This window comes from Oncorhynchus mykiss, chromosome 17 (genome assembly GCF_013265735.2).
Source record: "Oncorhynchus mykiss isolate Arlee chromosome 17, USDA_OmykA_1.1, whole genome shotgun sequence".
Taxonomy (NCBI): domain Eukaryota; kingdom Metazoa; phylum Chordata; class Actinopteri; order Salmoniformes; family Salmonidae; genus Oncorhynchus; species Oncorhynchus mykiss.
This window is the reverse complement of record NC_048581.1, coordinates 58,734,516-58,755,704: the sequence shown is the minus strand read 5'-3', so window position 1 is coordinate 58,755,704 and position 21,189 is coordinate 58,734,516. Positions and strand designations below refer to the sequence as shown.

General features: G+C 40.4%; 1 protein-coding gene across 2 annotated transcripts in view; it reads left to right on the top strand.

The window, feature by feature from the left end:
• Window positions 1-21,189, top strand: part of LOC110494237 (RNA-binding motif, single-stranded-interacting protein 2) — a 58,173-nt gene that overhangs the window by 30,772 nt on the left and 6,212 nt on the right. For both annotated transcript variants that reach the window (XM_036950320.1, XM_021569145.2), the window contains exons 3-10: window positions 605-663; window positions 1,164-1,255; window positions 8,352-8,509; window positions 19,344-19,423; window positions 20,115-20,224; window positions 20,467-20,510; window positions 20,784-20,877; window positions 21,074-21,124. In XM_036950320.1, coding sequence (XP_036806215.1) covers window positions 605-663; window positions 1,164-1,255; window positions 8,352-8,509; window positions 19,344-19,423; window positions 20,115-20,224; window positions 20,467-20,510; window positions 20,784-20,877; window positions 21,074-21,124 — 688 coding nt within the window. The remainder of the gene's footprint in view (window positions 1-604; window positions 664-1,163; window positions 1,256-8,351; window positions 8,510-19,343; window positions 19,424-20,114; window positions 20,225-20,466; window positions 20,511-20,783; window positions 20,878-21,073; window positions 21,125-21,189) is intronic.

The window sequence follows — 21,189 nt, the reverse complement described above, 5'->3', positions numbered from 1 at the left end:
GCTGACTAAATACTTTTTTGCCCCACTGTATATATAATAAGGACCAACCGTTCTGCCCAGCTCCACAGTACGTTGAAATGGAATTGTACTTAACTCCTGGTTTCCCACTGACTGTTTTTGTGCAACCCAGTACACTTGAAAGCAACTGCATTGCTAAAAGCACCTGTGTGTGTGTATTTTGAGGAATCAGAGCGAACAGGCAGGGATAAAGACAAGCCCAGAACAAATTGTTTTTGGCCCTGGGGCTCTTTCTCCTGCCAGCTGAAAACAACACCAGGGAACACAGTTACTGTACACCCCCTCCATCAACACTCCACCTCTCAACCCCACAGACAAAGAGGAGGAAGGGTGAGATAACAGACGAGTGTGTTTCTGCACCAGTAGTGATCACACTAAAGAAGCACAATTGAGTCGAAGAGCGTGTATGGTTCAGGTTTACACCTTAACCACAGCCTTGGGAATGGGTGTGTGCGTGCATGTATGTGTGTGCGTGATTACTCAGCCGAAGGAAGTCTTTGTGTCTAAATGTTTGAGAGCTTCCACGAAATGTCCGATAGTCACCTCCTCCGCACATGGTCTGATGTCATGTTTTTGTGTTTTGAAGATATGGGAAGATTGTGTCCACGAAGGCAATCCTGGACAAAACCACCAACAAGTGCAAAGGTGAGAGTTCAGAGTTCAACAGGTTCTTTGGTTCATGACACAGATGCAACTGACATTTAACCTGGAAAGATCATAGTGTTGCGTTGTCTCCTTAAAAAAGATCATGGACTTATGGACTTCAAAACTTGATCACAGCGGCATTGTACAATATTAGACTGTATTAGGCTATATGAAATATTTTTTTAGTATTAGTCTGGTTACAGGTCTATTGCTACACTGTATAAGTTCATGAAGCCACATCCACAGAGTGGCGTTGGTTAGACATGTTGTGGAAGCACACGGTCAGTAGGACAAATAACAACAGCAGTAGAAGGCCATAAATATGTCATACTGGGACTGGTGGGCTTTAGTGGCCTGCACCAAGCTCTTGTAATTTCACGGAATGCCTTTGGACTTCAAGCACCTGTAGTTCATCTAACAACCGTTTTGAATGCCAACTTCACTCATCAATCATGAAAACGATGTACACCTTCATGACCGTAAGGAAATGTGTTGTGTAGGCTATGGCTTCGTGGACTTCGACAGTCCGGCAGCGGCCCAGAAAGCGGTGAGCGCCCTGAAGTCCAGTGGGGTCCAGGCTCAGATGGCCAAGGTAAGACTCTCATTTAAGTCAACTCCACACACTCTTCATATTCACAGTAACACCCGATCTATTATTATATTATTTTGTATTGTGAGTTCAATCACATCTACTTGAATGTGACTCTTTACAATTCTGCGAGACTCCTTCCTGCCTCACTTTCTTTATTTTATTGCCAAATGTTCCCAGAAACTCGACTTTCAAAGAATTTATCTCAGACTGGATGATGGATCTCCTTTGATTTGATGGTGAATTGACAGCCAGTCCAGCCAAGTTGGTGTCTATATTGAACAACAAAAAGCATCGACATTCCTATAACGCAGTGTATATGCAAACACACTCCCTCCCACATTCTCAGTGGTATCAAATATGAGCTCTTTTACTGTATGTTGTTATGGCCTGATTGGCAGTAAGTGTCCTCTTGGCTCTGTCTCAAGACAAACTGCCATAGGTTATGGAGAGATGTGTTTACCTTCGTTAGCTGGCAGTTGACTGGCAGGCAGAGAGGGAGGGTGAAGAGGTCACAGAATTAGACAGGCAGTCTATCAGATGACATGGAACTGGTCGTCTCTCCTCCTCTTCACCTCTATTCTCCCATCTCCCTCTGCCCCTTTTCATCTCCCATACCCTTCCTCTCCCTCTCTCACCTATCCTTCTCCCTCCTTCTCTCTCCTCTTCCTTCTTTTAGTATCTCAACCTCCTTTTCCTCAACCTCTTCACTACCCCGCCCATCTATCCCTCTCTCCTTACTCCTCTCTCTTCCTCCTTTACCTGCCCCACCCACCCATCCCTTTCTCTCCCTCCTCTTTTGTCTGTCTGGCTGCATGCGTGTCCTGCTAAGCGGCCCCTGCTGTGGGCCTTGTTATGAGCTCTTTGTGTGGGTGTCTGTAGTCAAAGGGGCTGTTGTCGGCCCATTAAGCTGATCCCTCTATGCCTCTCAGGCCCCCCATTGAGAGGGCCCTGGGGAGTGTGCCACCGCACCCGCCGTCAATGGGCCGGGGACAATGAGCTGCCCTGTGCCTGCATGGGTTAGTGTCTGGGCACGGGGCATTCGCTATATGGCTTCATTCACTCCACTCCAACCCTGCTCTCAGTCCACACCCAAACAACGGGGCCCAAGTCACTTCACTACTACAGCTGGAATGAATTCACTCACTTCAGAATTAAAACAGACGATCAAATCAAATAAAATTTATTTATATAGCCCTTCGTACATCAGCTGATATCTCAAAGTGCTGTACAGAAACCCAGCCTAAAACCCCAAACAGCAAGCAATGCAGGTGTAGAAGCACGGTGGCTTGGAAAAACTCCCTAGAAAGGCCAAAACCTAGGAAGAAACCTAGAGAGGAACCAGGCTATGTGGGGTGGCCAGTCCTCTTCTGGCTGTGCCGGGTGGAGATTATAACAGAACATGGCCAAGATGTTCAAATGTTCATAAATGACCAGCATGGTTGAATAATAATAAGGCAGAACAGTTTAAACTGGAGCAGCAGCACGGTCAGCACGATCCATTGCAACTGAACATCAGGGTCCACCAAATCACTCCTGCTACCCAGATATTGTATCCAAATACGCACTGTATTAGAACACAAGGGCCTAATTTACCCAAACAGTATAACTGAGGAGTTGGTAGTGGACAAAACAGAGGAGAGTGCCCTATTAAAAGACAATTTGGACCAGTGAGCTATGGTGAGCTTTTCTGCATCATGGCCTGGCCTTCTGATCTGGGCTTAGGTCATCAGGTTATCCAGGTATAACTCTAGGGCACTGGCGACAACAGGATTTGTGCATTCCTGATTTAAAACTGTGTTTTTTTTTAATCAGAAACTGAAATCAAATACTATGGCATTAGGTTAGGTTCTTTCCCTGTACTTCCACTGAATGTGGGTCATGTTGTTGTCATGTTTCCATTGTGTTGGTTCTTTGAAAGTGTGGGCCATGCTGAGCGTTATCATAACTCCCAGCCAGTCAGTCGTCTCTACAGAGGAGTGTCTGTGGCTATGGGCTGGCTGGCTACGGACAGGGAAACAATGGAAAGGGATAGAAATAGACTGCTCTTTACTTCCGAGAGCCTCACACACCACCTGCCTGGTACATAGACATACGCACACACAAGAACAACACCTTGACAGACTGTCTTGACCAGGACCTGCACTGTAAAACATTTATTGTAAAATGTACAGTAACTTACTGGTAGTAATTTGCCAGTAAGTTACTGTAATTTATTTTACAGTACAGATACTCTAATCCTTTTTACAGTTCCAAAAATGTTACCGTAATGTAATTTCTAGTATCAAGTCAGTTACTGTAGTCTAATTTACAGTACCAATTACAATTACAACATATTACAGTAATTACCCAGTGACATATTACCCAGTGTTCTTTGCAAGTTTTTATTTTTACATTTTACATTTTGGTCATTTAGCTGGCAGTCTTGTCCTTAGCAACTTACAGTCAGTGCATTCAACCAAGGTTGATTAAAAAAACACATCGCAGTCATAGCAGGTTAAATGCTTCTGTAACCGTTGCTGAAAATGTCGTTGTAGTTATGGTCATACATTTAAAAAAAAAAAAAAGGGGAACAAAATATCTTATGATATACGTCTGACTATCTCTGGGTAGTGCCAGTACATTACTGAGATATTCAAGGGTTGTGTGTTACCAGGGGAGAGAGAGAAAGAGAGAGCATGAGAGGGAGCAATGAAGAGATTCAATTTAATTTGGGGTTGGGTGTGGTCCCAACATCATTTGAGTATCTGCGTCAGAGGAGCCTTTTAAGAAATGTTGGCCCCGCATGCAGAACAGGATTAGATGGACAAATTGAGTTCAAAACAAAGGGTCAAACAAAGCCTTGTTCTGTTCTGATCCTTTATCACAGAAGGTTGCCTCAGTCAGTCATATCTATACGACTGCTCACAGTGCCACTAAGTTGCATAACGAGGAAGTGTCTCCTTAACCACCCATGTGGTTTAAATCCCAGAAGTTTCCCTCTTGACACGTTGAATCCTGGTTAAGGAGCTAAATCACGTGGGAGGCCAGGCTAATCAGAGTGCCAATGAGACATGTTTCAGGCTGCTGTGTGTTCCCAGACGAAGGGAAAAAAAACTACATTCCAATATGTTTAATGTCACGTAAAAAGTTTTTAAAATACATGTAGACACATTTGCATATTAAGCATGTAAGCATGTAATGCCTTAAAATGTGTACGAACTGTCAAAATGCTGAATTGTGGCACTTTAGCAAGCCTCTGTGTAAAAACAGATTTATTGAAAATTAGATTTTTTGAATTATCCATATGTTCTATATTAAAGGATACATCATTTTTTAAATTCGATTTAACCTTTATTTAACTAGGCAAGTCAGTTAAGAACAAATTCTTATTTACAATGACGGTCTACCAAAAGAAAAAAGGCAAAAGAAATCTGCCTACCAAAAGGCAAGAGAAATCCAGACCAAAGGACAGATTTCCACCGGTCTAATGTCCATTGCTTGTGTTTTTTGGCCCAAGCAAGTCTCTTATTATTATTGGTGTCCTTTAGTAGTGTTTTTTTCTCCCAGCAATTTGACCATGAAAGCTTGAGTTATGCAGTTTCCTCTGAACAGTTGATGTTGAGATGTGTCTGTTACTTTATTTATTTGGGCTGCAATTTCTGAGGCTAGTAACTCTAATGAACTTATCCTCTACAGCAGAGGTAACTCTAATGAACTTATCCTCTACAGCAGAGGTAACTCTAATGAACTTATCCTCTGCAGCAGAGGTAACTCTAATGAACTTATCCACTGCAGCAGAGGTAACTCTAATGAACTTATCCTCTACAGCAGAGGTAACTCTAATGAACTTATCCACTGCAGCAGAGGTAACTCTAATGAACTTATCCTCTACAGCAGAGGTAACTCTAATGAACTTATCCTCTACAGCAGAGGTAACTCTAATGAACTTATCCTCTACAGCAGAGGTAACTCTAATGAACTTATCCTCTACAGCAGAGGTAACTCTAATGAACTTATCCTCTACAGCAGAGGTAACTCTAATGAACTTATCCTCTACAGCAGAGGTAACTCTAATGAACTTATCCTCTACAGCAGAGGTAACTCTAATGAACTTATCCTCTACAGCAGAGGTAACTCTAATGAACTTATCCTCTACAGCAGAGGTAACTCTAATGAACTTATCCTCTACAGCAGAGGTAACTCTAATGAACTTATCCTCTACAGCAGAGGTAACTCTAATGAACTTATCCTCTACAGCAGAGGTAACTCTAATGAACTTATCCACTGCAGCAGAGGTAACTCTAATGAACTTATCCTCTACAGCAGAGGTAACTCTAATGAACTTATCCTCTACAGCAGAGGTAACTCTAATGAACTTATCCACTGCAGCAGAGGTAACTCTAATGAACTTATCCTCTACAGCAGAGGTAACTCTAATGAACTTATCCTCTACAGCAGAGGTAACTCTAATGAACTTATCCTCTACAGCAGAGGTAACTCTAATGAACTTATCCTCTACAGCAGAGGTAACTCTAATGAACTTATCCTCTACAGCAGAGGTAACTCTAATGAACTTATCCTCTACAGCAGAGGTAACTCTAATGAACTTATCCTCTGCAGCAGAGGTAACTCTGGGTCTTCCTTTCCTGTGGCGGTCCTCATGAGAGACAGTTAACTCTAATGAACTTATTCTCTGCAGCAGAGGTAACTCTGGGTCTTCCTTTCCTGTGGCGGTCCTCATGAGAGACAGTTAACTCTAATGAACTTATCCTCTGCAGCAGAGGTAACTCTGGGTCTTCCTTTCCTGTGGCGGTCCTCATGAGAGACAGTTTCATCATAGCGTTTGATGGTTTTTGCAACTGCACTTGAAGAAACTTTCAAAGTTCTTGAAATGTTCAATACTGACTGGCCTTCATGTCTTAAAGTAATGATGGACTGTCGTTTCTCTTTGCTTATTTGAGCTGTTCTTGCCATAATATGGAATTGGTCTTTTACCAAATAGGACTATCTTCTGTATACCACCCTTACCTTGTCACAACACAACTGATTGCCTCAGACGCATTAAGGAAAGAAAACAAGGAACACCTGTTAATTGAAATGCATTCCAAGTGAAGCTGGTTGAGCGAATGCCAAGCGAGTGCAAAGCTGTCATCAAGGCAAAGGTTGGCTACTTTGAAGAAACTCAAGAGCAGCTAACCGATCGCTGCAGCTGTACATAGTCCATCTGTAAATTGCCCACCCAATCTACCTACCTCATCCCCATATTGTTTTTATATACTTTTCTGCTCTTTTGCACACCAGTATCTCTACTTGCACATCATCACCGGCTCATTTATCACTCCATTGTTAATCTGCTGAAATATAATTACTTCGCTACTATGACCTATTTATTGCCTTACCTCCTCACGCCATTTGCACACGCTGTATATAGACTTTCTTTTTTTCTATTGTGTTATTGACTGTACGCCTGTTTATTCCATGTGTAACTCTGTGTTGTTGTTTGTGTCGCACTGCTTTGCTTTATCTTGGCCAGGTCGCAGTTGTAAATGAGACCTTGTTCTCAACTAGCTTACCTGGTTAAATAAAGGTGAAATAATACAATTTAAAACATGTAATAATAAAAAATATATTTTGATTTGTTTAACACTTTTAGCTACTACATATGTGTTATTTCATTGTTTTGATGTCTTCACTATTATTCTACAATGTAGAAAATAGTCAAAATAAGGAAAATCCCTTGAATGAGTATGTGTGTCCAAACATTTGACTGGTACTGTATTTAAAATGTATTTTTTCCCCGTAAGGCTTGACACGCTTCAGTGCCATGAATCCACCCAGGAATTCCTTATTGTCAGATCAACAGAGTGACATCGTCACCTAGCTCAACTCCTGCTCAATCCCCTGTGAAAACTGAGTGTTCATCCCAAATGGCACCCTAATTCCCTATATAGTGCCAGGGCCCTGGTCAAAAGTAGTGCACTATATAGGGAATAGGGTGCCATTTGGGATGCATATTGAAGCTCCAGTAGGCAGCTCCCTGTGTCCTACCACTCTCCTGTCTGACTTGGTATCAAGCTGACTCTTTGCTTATGGTTCAACAGAGATAAGTGTGGAATTACAGGTCTGTTGCTTGAACCTGTATATTTGGAGGGAGATGGAGTGAACAGTGGTATGTGGGTGGTGTGGGTGGTGTTTTTGACTGGTGATGACGATGGTGCGTGAAACTAGAATTTAGACTTGACTTGACTGAAACGCTAGCTTTAAACACTATATCTAAAAAATAAGCCCATATCCTCTCTATTACTCCCTACCTGGGGCATGGACCTGGTAACTTGGTATTCACTATCACATTTCATAACAAGTTGTTCTTCCCTTGTGGTTTCTCAAACGTTGCATAAAAACGATTTGTGATAGCGAAAGAGACTGTGGGATAGACTGTATCAGGAGAGAGAGAGACTAATGAATGAGATGGAGAAAAAAGGGAGGACTCCCATGGGAGGGAGTTCAACCCGTGATGGAAGCACAACTCCTATGAACAAACACACTTCTCTTCCCCATCATCCACTCCTCCGCCTTCGTCTTTCCTTCCTCCTGAGTGCTCCTTCCCTTTCTCCTCTCCCCTATGTTTGTTGAAGCTCCCTCTTCCGCCCCCCCTCCTCCCTCTCTTTGGCCCAGCCCCTACTTGCCTGGTTGCCAAGCTCCTGTTGCTGTGCGAACTCTTAACTTCACGCCTGGTTTCCTGCCTGTTTCTACACAGTCACACAAGGTTTCACTTTTGAGCCCTGGAATCAGAATCGTCTCGCATTCCTCTTCCTTTTATTCATTCTTCTGCTTTGGGCTGTTTCTCAGTCATTCCACATTTCTACATACTTTTCCTCCATTATAACGCATACATTTTCCAGCAGTTGTATGTGTTTTTAAGAGGTGAAAAGCGCTCACATACAACCCACATTCAGTCAAAAAACCATTGTCAATGCATACTGTATGAACTTGTTATATCCTATATCTTTCATAACCATTACATCACAAAAATGTCAACTACATTTTTAACAGTGAATGTAAACCCTCTTTGTTTGTGATTACGCAAGTCTGATTTATGTGTGTTTCTCTTATGCAGCAACAGGAGCAGGACCCCACCAACCTGTACATCTCCAACCTGCCTGTGTCCATGGATGAGCAGGAACTGGAGAGCATGCTCAAGTCCTTCGGCCAAGTCATCTCCACACGCATCCTCCGCGACGCCATCGGGACCAGCCGTGGCGTGGGTTTCGCCAGGTACTTTATAGCAATAGCATGCTACACACTACTGGCCCTATTCCCATTTAGGAAATGATGCTTTTTTTAACTCACGCCTTTCCTATGCACTTCTCAGTAGTTGGTATTCAGACTTACCTGATGAAGGTGCGTAACGGGCTTTGCAGGCGTGGTTCCCTTGCGCAGGCTGAATACATGTCATTCAACTGCTGAAAACCCTCCCACTTTCTGGCCAACACATTTTCTTGTGAAGTTTTCATTCAGTAGGGTTTTCAGAACATTGATCTTAAGACATCCCTTTAAATACGGTGTACCTTTTAGTTTGATCTTTTTCGACAGACTCAATAGAATATATCAAGAGAAAAGGTTCAGAATATTAGGGATTAATGATAGAAAGCCATGTAAATATATGCATATTCGACTCCGTTTCATCTCCCTTTGGTAGATAAAAAAATATTGTAGATTATGTAGGGTTAGGAAAGTATTTATGAATCATGAAAAAAAAAATGGTTGGAGAGCCTTTACGCACGAAAGAAAACAGCGGTTTGAATCATTCTGAAAATGACCACATTCAGTTCTTTAACCCATGGTAATGTTGGAAGATTAGTGTATTTAGAATTAGGGAGAATAGTGTACAATAGTACAATAGTAGGCTATACCATAATACACTAACCATTGAACTGTGTGACACAGCCAAGTATTGCTCCATGCGTCGGGTTCAAACTGTTATGGCTTGGTCTGCACTCTGCTCCATTACAATTGAATAAGCCTACATATCTTTTTTTTATATTATCAACTGTTACTAATGATCATCCGCAACTAGGGCTTTGGTGGTCACGAAATATCGTCAGCTGGTGATTGTCAAGCAAATAACTGTCGGTCTCACTGTAATTCACCGTTAAATAACATAAACACATTTAGCATCTCCTTGCTTCCACACATGCAGACCTTTGGAACATCTACATTTTAAAAGTATAATAAATCCATGTAATATAGCCCACACCTTCACAATAAATCCATTATTGATATTAGACAGGTCTAAAGAAACATGATATAAAGAAAATGTTGTTTATTTCAGAAGAACAGAATAGCATACTCTTATGTTAGGTCTTAATCTGGCTATGCCAAATGGCTATGGGCTACAATAATTCAGTTAGCAGACAAGATTACTTCGAATTCCGTGGTAATATTTTATATTATTTTATAGTATGAAGAATACAATTGAACTAACTTGCTGACCAGACCGCATGCGTCCGTGTGCGCCATCGTGCACATGTTGATTTTGTCCCCACACACCAGACACTATCAGGACACACAGGTTGAAATATCAAAACAAACTCTTAACCAACTATATTAATTTGGGACAGGTTGAAAAGCATTAAACATTTATGGCAATTTAGCTAGCTAGCTTGCTTTTGCTAGCTAATTTGTCCTGGGATATAAACTAGAGGTCGACCGATTAATCGGAATGGCTGATTAATTAGGACCGATTTCAAGTTTACATAACAATCGGAAATCTGTATTTTTGGACACCGATTTGGCCGATTTTTTATTGTTATTATTATTATTTTTTTACACCTTTATTCATCCTTTATTTAACTAGGCAAGTCAGTTAACCTCTCTGGTCCCACCTGGCCAAAAACCAGGGAAAATGCAGAGCGCCAAATTCAAATAAATTACTATAAAAATCAAACTTTCATTAATTCACGCATGCAAGATAGCAAATTAAAACTACACTTGTTGTGAATCCAGTCAACATGTCAGATTTCAAAAATGATTTTCGGCGAAAGCAAACAATGCTATTATCTGAGGATAGCACCTCCGTAAACAAAGAGCAAAAAGCATATTTCAACCCTGCAGGCGCAAAACAAAACGCAGAAATAAAAATATAATTAATTCCTTACCTTTGACGAGCTTCTTTTGTTGGCACTCCAATATGTCCCATAAACATCACAAATGGTCCTTTTGTTCAATTAGTCGGTCGATATATATCCAAAATGTCCCTTTATTTGGCGCCTTTCATCCAGAAAAACACCGGTTCCAACTTGCGCAACGTGGCTACAAAATATCTCAAAAGTTACCTGTAAACTTTGCCAAAACATTTCAAACTACTTTTGTAGTATAACTTTAGGTATTTTTCTATGTAAATTATCGATAAAATTGGAGACGGGATGAGCTGTGTTCAATACAGGAGGAAAACAAACTGTAGCTAGCTTTCTGGTCACGCACCTCTACCTAACAGTACACTTCAAGTGACCCTCGTTCAAGATGGCCGTACTTCTTCATTACACAAAGGAAAAACCTCAACCAATTTCTAAAGATTGGTGACATCCAGTGGAAGCGGTAGGAACTGCAAGAAGGTCCCTTAGAAATCTGGATTCCCAATGAAAACTCATTGAAAAGAGAGTGACCTCAAAAAAGATAATCTGAATGGTTTGTCCTCGGGGTTTCGCCTGCTAAATAAGTTCTGTTATACTCACCGACATGATTCAAACAGTTTTAGAAACTTCTGAGTGTTTTCTATCCAAATCTACTAATAATATGCATATCTTTGGGCATGCATTTCATCTGGACATGAAAATACTGCCCCCGTCACCAAGAAGTTAAGAACACATTCTTATTTTCAATGACGGCCTAGGAACGGTGGGTTAACTGTCTTGTTCAGGGGCAGAATGACAGATTTTTACCTTGTCAGCTCGGGGATTCAATCTTACAGTTAACTAGTCCAACGCTCTAACCATCTGATTACATTGCACTCCACGAGGAGACTGCCTGTTATGCGAATGCAGTAAGAAGCCAAGGTAAGTTGCTAGCTATCTTACAAAAAACAATCAATCAATCATAATCACTAGTTAACTACACATGGTTGATGATATTACTAGTTTATCTAGTGTGTCCTCCATTGCATATAATCCATGTGGTGCGTATTCACGAAGAAGGACTGTCTTGCTCCAATGTGTACTTAACCATAAACATCAATGCCTTTCTTAAAATCAACACACAAGTATATATTTTTAAACCTGCATATTTAGTTAATATTGCCTGCTAACCTGGCTCGTTGCAAACTCTGTGAAGACTATTTCTTCCTAACCAAGACAGCCAACTTCGCCAAACGGGGGATGATTTAACAAAAGCGCATTAGTGAAAAAAGCCCAATCGTTGCACAACTGTACCTAACCATAAACATCAATGCCTTTCTTAAAATCAATAAACAGAAGTATATATTTTTAAACCTGCATATTTTGCTAAAAGAAATCCAGGTTAGCAGACAATATTAACCAGGTAAAATTGTGTCACTTCTCTTGCGTTAATTGCACGCAGTCAGTGTATATGCAACAGTTTGGGCCACCTAATTTGCCAGAATTTTACGTAATTATGACATAACGGTAAAGGTAAAAAGGTAAAATAAGGTAAGGTAAGATAAAGGTAAAATAAAAAAATAAAAAAAAATAACATTGAAGGTTGTGCAATGTAACAGGAATATTTAGACTAATGGATGCCACCCGTTAGATAAAATACGGAACGGTTCCGTATTTCACTGAAAGAATAAACGTCTTGTTTTCGAGATGATAGTTTCCGGATTCGACCATATTAATGACCTAACGCTTGCATTTCTGTGTGTTATTATGTTATAATTAATTCTATGATTTGATAGTGCAGTCTGACTGAGTGATGGTAGGCACCAGCATGCTCGTAAGCATTCATTCAAACAGCACTTTCGTGCGTTTTGCCAGCAGCTCGTGGCTGTGCTATAAGCAATGAGCTGTTTATGACTTCAAGCCTATAAACTCCCGAGATTAGGCTGGTGTAACCGATGTGAAATGGCTAGTTAGTTAGCGGGGTGCGCGCTAATAGCGTTCCAAAGGTCACTCAATCTGAGACTTGGAGTGGTTGTTCCCCTTGCTCTGCTAGGGCCGCGGCTTTAGTGGAGCGATGGGTAACGCTGTTTCGAGGGTGGCTGTTGTCGATATGTTCCTGGTTCGAGCCCAGGTAGGGGCGAGGAGAGGGACGGAAGCTATACTGTTACACTGGCAATACTAAAGTGCCTCTAAGAACATCCTATAGTCAAAGGTATATGAAATACAAATCATATAGAGAAAAATTGTCCTATAATTCTTAGAATAACTACAACCTAAAACTTCTTACCTGGGAATATTGAAGACTCCTGTTAAAAGGAACCACCAGCTTTCATATGTTCTGAGCAAGGAACTTAAACGTTAGCATTTTTACATGTCACATATTGCACTTTTACTTTCTTCTCCAACACTTTGTTTTTGCATTATTTAAACCAAATTGAACATGTTTAATTTTATTTTAGGCTAAATGGATTTTATTGATGTATTATATTAAGTTAAAATAAGTGTTCATTCAGTATTGTTGTAATTGTCATTATTACAAATAAAAAATATAAAAAAAATGGCCGATTAATCAGTATCGGCTTTTTTTGGTCCTCCAATAATCGGTATTGGTGTCGGCGTTGAAAAATCATAATCGGTCGATCTCTAATATAAACATTGGGTTGTTATTTTACCTGAAATACACAAGGTCCTCTACTCTGACAATTAATCCTGTGTTGTCTGTTCACACTGCTACGCTTTATCTTGGCCAGGTCGCAGTTGTAAATGAGAACTTGTTCTCAACTAGCCTACCTGGTTAAATAAAGGTGAAATAAAATAAAATTAAAATAAATAAAAGGGTAAAAGTTTGTTTTCTAGTAATCTCTCCTCCTTCAGGCTTCTTCTTCTTCTTTGGACTTTAAATGGCAGTTGGCAACCAACTTTAAGGTGCATTACCACTACCGACTAAACTGGAGTGTGGACCTCAGTTCATCTTTCAATCACCCACGTGGGAAAATGTTCCTAATAACCAATGAGGAGATGAACCAAGTTCTATTTTAGCGCCTGACTACGCAGATGCTCGTTGTTGTGCGCGATTTTTCAACGCTCGCGCACGCGACCTGAGCGGTATAGTCAGCATGTAAGCTGAATAAAATAGAAAGGATATTTTCTCCAAAAGGATTTGAGAGAGTGCGCACATGCGGTTATTCTATGTTGAGCTGTTAACAAAGAAATAGTTATTCCTATTTTCTTAATTTAGAGTTATTAATGTAACTTTAGTTATTCTACAAACGTTGGGCTGTATGTTTTGATTTTTAATACATTGTAAGGCCGCATGATGCGACTCTAATGATTATTTGAAAAAAGTCTCTTGAAAGGCACGAGCTCCACTTAGTTTTTTTCACGGGCTGTACACACTATATCAGTCACTCATTCACAATTTGACAGGCACTTAATAATTTCACGGCAGCATTCCCTTTGTGTGGCCTTAATGCACCCTAAAAAATCCATGCCTTTTGCGGCCAGTGGCCGTTGAGTTCTTCTCCCTGCGTGCTGCGTGCTCCATCACGTGATCTTTGCACAGTATACAAGTAAAGACTGACACATCTGGTACGCAACTGCACGCGTCCTTATCCAATTCCAAGGTGCATATTGAAGATGTTTGGAAGTACTTGGAAGTTATTTTCGTCGGCCAACAATATGAGTAGGCTTAACGAACAGCAAAAGCACTAGCCTATGTCAATCTACTATCCCCCATAGTACAAAGGTTGACCTATTATATTCTGTGTGAGAAATAAATATTCCAAACATAGTCTGAGACAGTTGTGGGATGAGAGAGATCCCAAATGATTACAACCACTAGCATCAACAAAAACTTTTTTGCGCAATGAGCCTGACGCAACAAATCAGAACGTTTAGCTTAAAATGTTGATAAACTATTAGGCTATTTCTTCACATTATAAGCGCAGCAATGTTCACATGGTAGTAGGCTATAAGCGCAATGTTCTATCAGCGGAAAACACCATTATCAAAAGTGACCGCAAAAGCAATTATGCATGTAATGCTTTTATTATAAAGGTGCATTGTTATAGTAAACATTATCTTCCCCAAACCTGAACCTCAAGAGCTGCTTTTATATGCCAGATAGGCTCTACAACCCTTGTAAAAACGGATTTGTGTGCTTCATTTTAGGAAGTTATTTAGCCACTTTAGTTATGATACAAACCTTATTAAAACAAATAGGTCTATGGGCTAGGCTACATGAGGTGTGAGACTATGATTAGAAAAAGTCGTAAAGCCATTGTTTCTTATGCTGAGCATCATTCACAAGTGATAATATATAATTCACAAGTGATAGGCTAATGTTGTCACCCATCAGCCTATTCTTGATTTAATCTTGTCTTTACATATACTATTTAATATATGTATAAAATGTGTTTTGATTTAGAATGGACCATTATCATGCACCTGACTCAAAACGGGCTGGAGAAAAAATACATGTCATCTATGCACTTAAATAGTGAATGGAGGACTCTTTTCCCCATGGTTTATTTTCATGCCAGCCAGGTAGGCTGTACTCCTGTTGTAAATATAAGCAATGTGCTTAATAGTAGGAAAGTTGAGAAATAAATATAGTAGACCTAGCCTATAGAAAGCTAATGGGATCCTCCTCTTTTCAGTAGAGGCCATCACTCTGTTTTCTCCGCAATTGCATAGCCTATTGAAATGTTGTGCAACATGAGCGCATGGGCTCTCATGAAGTGTTTGATTAGATTTTCAAATACATTTGCATTGATGCCAGAGTGATTAGAGGGACAATAGAGTGCTGAGTACCAGGCAGTTAGCAAGTTTGGTAGGCTACTAATGACAGCAGCATCAGCAGCATCAGAGCTTGGAGAAGCCTAATTACCGTGACTAAACGGTCACGTGGAATTTGACTGACTGCCTCCATGACGCATGACCGCCTCCATGACGCATGACCGCCAGGACTGCAACAGCCCTATCCGCAACAACCACATGGCCGTGACTACGTTTACAGAGCAAGCAAATGAAGGTAAACGAAACAATGGCTTTAAATTGAATGCTATTTTAGGCTATACCAACTGAAGGGAACCAGCAGTAAATTGGTAGTTGAATATGTGTGGTTATTAAGCCTACTGACGGTCGATACTGATAGTGGCTAATATTTAACATGATAGAAATAGGAAACAGAGGGAGTCGGGGAGCCTTTAATAATACGACCTTTGAGACTGCCCATCCCTGCAATTAAAACGCGCTACCGTTTCAATTCTGCATAATCGCAAAGCATTTCATACAGTTTACCTTGCGAAGGTTGATCTGTTGATATGCCTCAGTGTAGAGGGCTGCGGGTCATGGCAGATCATTGCGGAGCGGTCTTCATTGTTCATGCTGCAGGTGGGAGCGGATGGTCAGACAGAGGACTTTGGGATGCTTTGCTGTCCCCCAGATGATCAGAAAACGGTCGTCTTTCTGCTTTTGTGTGCGTTAGCCTGGGCCTACCTATTGTATTAAAAGCACAACTTTGTCGCGTTATTCACATTCCGAATTCGCTGCTTCAACTTCAGTAGCTTTCCTCTCCTGGTTGGGGCGTGTGAGATCAAGTGCACCTAGTATACAGTATTTGTGGTCTCATTAGAAATAGAGTAAGTTGCCTATGCATGGGTGGAGAATCACTGGTAGTTATCTTTACAAGGAAAGGTACTTCCTAAATATGATTAGGCTGTAGTTTACTACATTGCCTAGAAATAAAAATTGATCATCGTTATTTGTCTCCGTCTGAAAATCATCCCACTCCTTAAAGGTAGGTTAGAAAAATAGCTCAAGAGAAAGTGCAAGTTTCCAACTCTGCTCTCTTCAAACTACACCTAGCATATTGGTTGATATAGCCCAGTAATACCGATAGCTTAATATAATGAGCCATGTGAGAATCTCTGGTGATTTGCCCTAAGCTATTTGGGCGGGTGTGGTATGAAAAGCTGCGGGAGTGGGGTGAAGAAATCTGTCCCGTGCAGACGTATTCATGGTTTCCTGGCACGTAAAGGTGATGGAATAATTAGGGAATTAAGAATTAAGGTCAGAATACGACGTATTTATAGACACACCTCCGTCACACCTTCATTTATTCAATCTCCACCCAAAACGAATAGCAAGTGAATGGCACACAACCCCATTTGTTATTTGTATTTTTAATTTGACCTTTATTTATACAGGTTTTTTTCTCATTGAGATAACATCTCTTTTCCAAGAGAGACCTGGTCCAATAGCAGCAGAGGGAACAATGTTTCAGACAAAACAACTTACATACACTAACACAACATTAAACAAAACTATAAACACACATGCAGTACAACAAAAACATTGTACATTAAAAACACAAACGTCTTGACTAAAAGCAGCTGCCCTAAAAACAATTACACTCTTCTATGATATATACATGGATCAAGTGTTTAAACTCCACCAACGAAACTAGATCATCACATTTTAAAATGTTCATGACAGAATTCCAGGACCACGGAGCTAAGTAACCAAAACTATTTCTACAATGTCCTGTTGTAATTTTTGGTACTGTTAGAAGCAAATCAGAATGGGACCGTAATTGATATTTATTTACTGACCGGACTAAAAAAGAACAGAGATAAAATGTTGTTTTACCCAATATGGCCTTATAAATCAGTGTATACCAGTGTTTAAGCCTACAATATGGCCTTATAAATCAGTGTATACCAGTGTTTAAGCCTACAATATGGCCTTATAAATCAGTGTATACCAGTGTTTAAGCCTACAATATGGCCTTATAAATCAGTGTATACCAGTGTTTAAGCCTACGCAAGGTCAATGACGACCAGCCAACAGCGCTGTAGAGATCACAATGATGTGTTAGACGTTTCTGATTTGAAATGAACCTGAGGGCTGCATGATACACTGAATCAAGTGCTCTCAGGGTAGTGGCTGAGGCCTGCATATATATATAAAACATCACTAAAATCTAAAACCGACAGTAATGTACATCGTACCAGCTCCTTCCTGGCCTCAAAAGAAAAACAAGCCTTATGCCGGTAATAAAATCCTATTTTCAGCTTGAGCTTCCTTATCAAGTTCTCTACATGCACAGTGAAGCTCAGCTTATCATCAACCCACACACACAAATATTTGTACACTTTAACTTGCTCTATAGTATGTCCAGCCAATGTAGCAATGACATGATTAGTAACATGCCTGGCATTTGAAAATACCAAGCCTAAATAAGTTCAGTAGTAATAATTTGATTAACAAGTCCCATACTAAGTTGCATGGATTTACTCTGTGTGCGATAATAGTGTTTAACATTTTTTTATTTTTATGACTACCTCATCTCTGTACTCCACACATACAATTATCTGTAAAGACCCTCAGTCGGGCAGATTCAACCACAAAGACCAAACACAGATTCAACCACAAAGACCAGGGTTTTCCAATGCCTCGCAAAGAAGGGCACATATTGGTAAAAAAAAAAAAAAGACATTGAATATCCCTTTGAGCATGGTGAAGTCATTAATTACACTTTGGATGTTATAGCAATACACCATGTCACTACAAAGATACAGGTTTCATTCCTAACTCAGTTGCCGGAGAGGAAGGAAACTTGGGGAATTCAACATGAAGCCAATGGTGACTTTAAACAGCTACAGACAGTGACAGGAGAAAACTGAGGATGGATCAACAACATTGTAGTTACTCCACAATACCAACCTAAATAACAGAGAGAACAGAAGGAAGCCTGTACAGAATAAAAATATTCCAAAACATGCATCCTGTTTGCAATAAGGCACTAAAGTAAAACTGCAAAAAAAAAAACTAATTACAGTTTTGACTTAAATCGTCTTGAAAATCTATGGCAATACTTTAAAATGGATGTCTGGCAATGATCAACAACCAACTTGACAGAGATAAAAACATTTTTTTAAGAATAATGTGCAAATATTGTACAATCCAGGTGTGCAAAGCTCTGCAAGACTTACCCAGAAAGACTTACAACTGTAATCGCTGCCAAAGGTGATTCTAACATGTATTGACTCAGGGGGTTGAAAACTCGAATCAAGAGATATTAGTGTTTTTTTGTAGTTCGTTGACAATTAAATCCCTTTGAATCCCTCTTTGTAACACAACAAAATGCAGGAAAAGTTGAGTGCGCATACTTTCTGAAGGCACTGTACGCATGGAGAGAAAAGTGCATGAAAAGGAAATTACGTTTGATTTATGCATGCTTAACTCATGTCGGAATTGGGCCCTACATGCTACACCAGCAGCTATACTAAAGCTGCATGCTACATTAGGGTCGTTCAATGAAATGAGTAAACAAATATAGCGTTTTAAAAACCTGTTATCTTAAATGAAGTGCCCTTTAGTATAGAACACATGGAAAATTCTATACATTTTTCTTAAATGAAAAAAGACTCGCTAGTGCTAATGAACCTTGGATGACTTCTTGGAAGACTTAAGCCTATTTAACCCCAACAGTCCCCCAAGTTTTCAGCATAATTGTAAAGCCCTAGTTATGTTGTTGCTTTGACAAAGTCATTTCTGAAGATAATTATTTATTTAATGTGATAAGTGATTCATTTTAAGGTAAAAACAAAAAAAACAGTCCCTCATTTTAACGTCAACCCTGTTTTGTGAACTTAACTCTCGTTTTAATATGGTGAAACTGTTCCTTTTTAAATCATTTCTTCAAAAGAAACATTGAACATATCATAGTCAAATCATAGTGTAAAAGCATGGTACCATTTTCTGGTGGAAAACTACCCTGTTACTTAATTTGCACTTACTAAGGCATTTGTTCCTTCATTTAACCTCTTGATATTGCAGAATGTTAAAATTATCCAAGTTACACTACTCAAAAGGCACCTAATTGGTAGAATGATCCATTAGCAGCCAGAGGTACATGCTATATCAGCAGCAACAGGGGTCACACCAGGGTCTCTCTGATTAATGGGCTTGAATGTGTGACTGTGTTTCAGGATGGAGTCCACAGAAAAGTGCAAAACCATTATTCAACATTTCAATGGGAAATTTATTAAGACTCCACCGGGAGTTCCAGGTGAGCAGATCTCTCTACCTGTCTCATCTATGTGTTCTCCACCATGCCCAGATGTAATGATACCACATGATCCTGTTATTTACTTCAGATGGCAGATCTCTCTACGTGTCTCATCTATGTGTTCTCCACCATGCCCAGATGTTATGATACCACATGATCCTCTGTTATTTACTTCAGATGGCAGATCTCTCTACGTGTCTCATCTATGTGTTCTCCACCATGCCCAGATGTTATGATACCACATGATCCTCAGTTATTTACTTCAGATGGCAGATCTCTCTACGTGTCTCATCTATCTGTTCTCCACCATGCCCAGATGTTATGATACCACATGATCCTCAGTTATTTATTTCAGATGGCAGATCGAGAGCTGTATCCAGAAACAATCGCTATCCCCTACCCCCTAAAAACTTTCAGAGATCTGAGAGGATTGGACAGGTATAAGCAATATGGCAAAAACTTCCATCTCTCAGAGGGCCATGTGAAGATAACACCATATTGCTTAAACCTATTGAATCCCCTCAGATCTCCACAAGTATCTAGAGGTTAGGGGCTAGGGGTTTTGTCTGAACAGGGCCTTGGTCTCTGATCCCAGGCTCCTGGTTTCCCCCCTCAACTCTCCCAGTGGATTGGTATTCGTTGCCTCCTACAGAATTCACCCTCTAATTCCATCAGTTTCTCTCTCCCACAGTGCCCCCGGAACCATTATTGTGCAAGTTTGCAGACGGGGGACAGAAAAAGAGGCAGAATCAGGGGAAGTATCTTCAGAATGGCAGGCCCTGGGCAAGGGATGGAGAGACGGTGAGAGGCTTGATTTCACGGGTGGAGGCATTCATGAATTGCCATTTTGGAATTAGAGACTGCATGTTCTAAATAAGGTCATTGTCAAAGCAAGAGAGAGCTGGAATCTGATCTCACAGAGATAGGATTGTGTGTCTTAACCCTAAACATTCTTAACCTAACTAAACATTCTATTTGTGCATATCTGTGATTATGTCACCTTCATGGTTTTTTATTCTGAGTTCTTTGTGTTGTTGTCCCAGGGAGGGATGACGTTAGCATATGACCCCACAGCCTTACAGAATGGGTGAGTACAGAGAGACAAAAACGGAGTCAGCCCACCCAAAAACAAACATCAGTCAGGCGTTCTGTCCCTGTTAAACAGAGACACCTGGTGGATGCAGGAGGCATTACATCACTAGTTTATTTTGTTGCGCTGTAGTTTTATCTGAAAGTTCAATCATTTTATAATAACTTTCATGCACAATACATTCATATTATTTATGCTTATTCATTTTAGAGTAAATCCTTTGTAAGGATTTTTCTGACATGCATGGCTTGATGTGTGTATGTTGTGCAGGTTCTATTCGTCACCCTACAGTCTGGCCCCAAACCGGATGATCGCCCAAACGTCCCTCTCTCCCTACATGCATTCACCAGTCTCATCTTACCAGGTCAGACACAGAACACACAGACACACCACCATCACCAAACCGCCATTCACAAACACATGAAGGAGGAAATCTCTGTAGCCATTGGAGCTATGTCATTGTTATTTGTATTTCCTGTCCGGATTCAGATTTCATCTCTACTCATTCCCCTGTGTGTTTCTGTGTAAAGATGCTGTGTTTTCCTCTTCTCTCTCTCCAGCTACATAGTCCCTCCTGGATGCACCACCAGTCGTACCTCATGCAGCCTGCAGTGAGTAGTAAATAGTATTCTCTACCTCTGCTGCTAAAGTTTACTCCTTACTATTCCCTCCACAT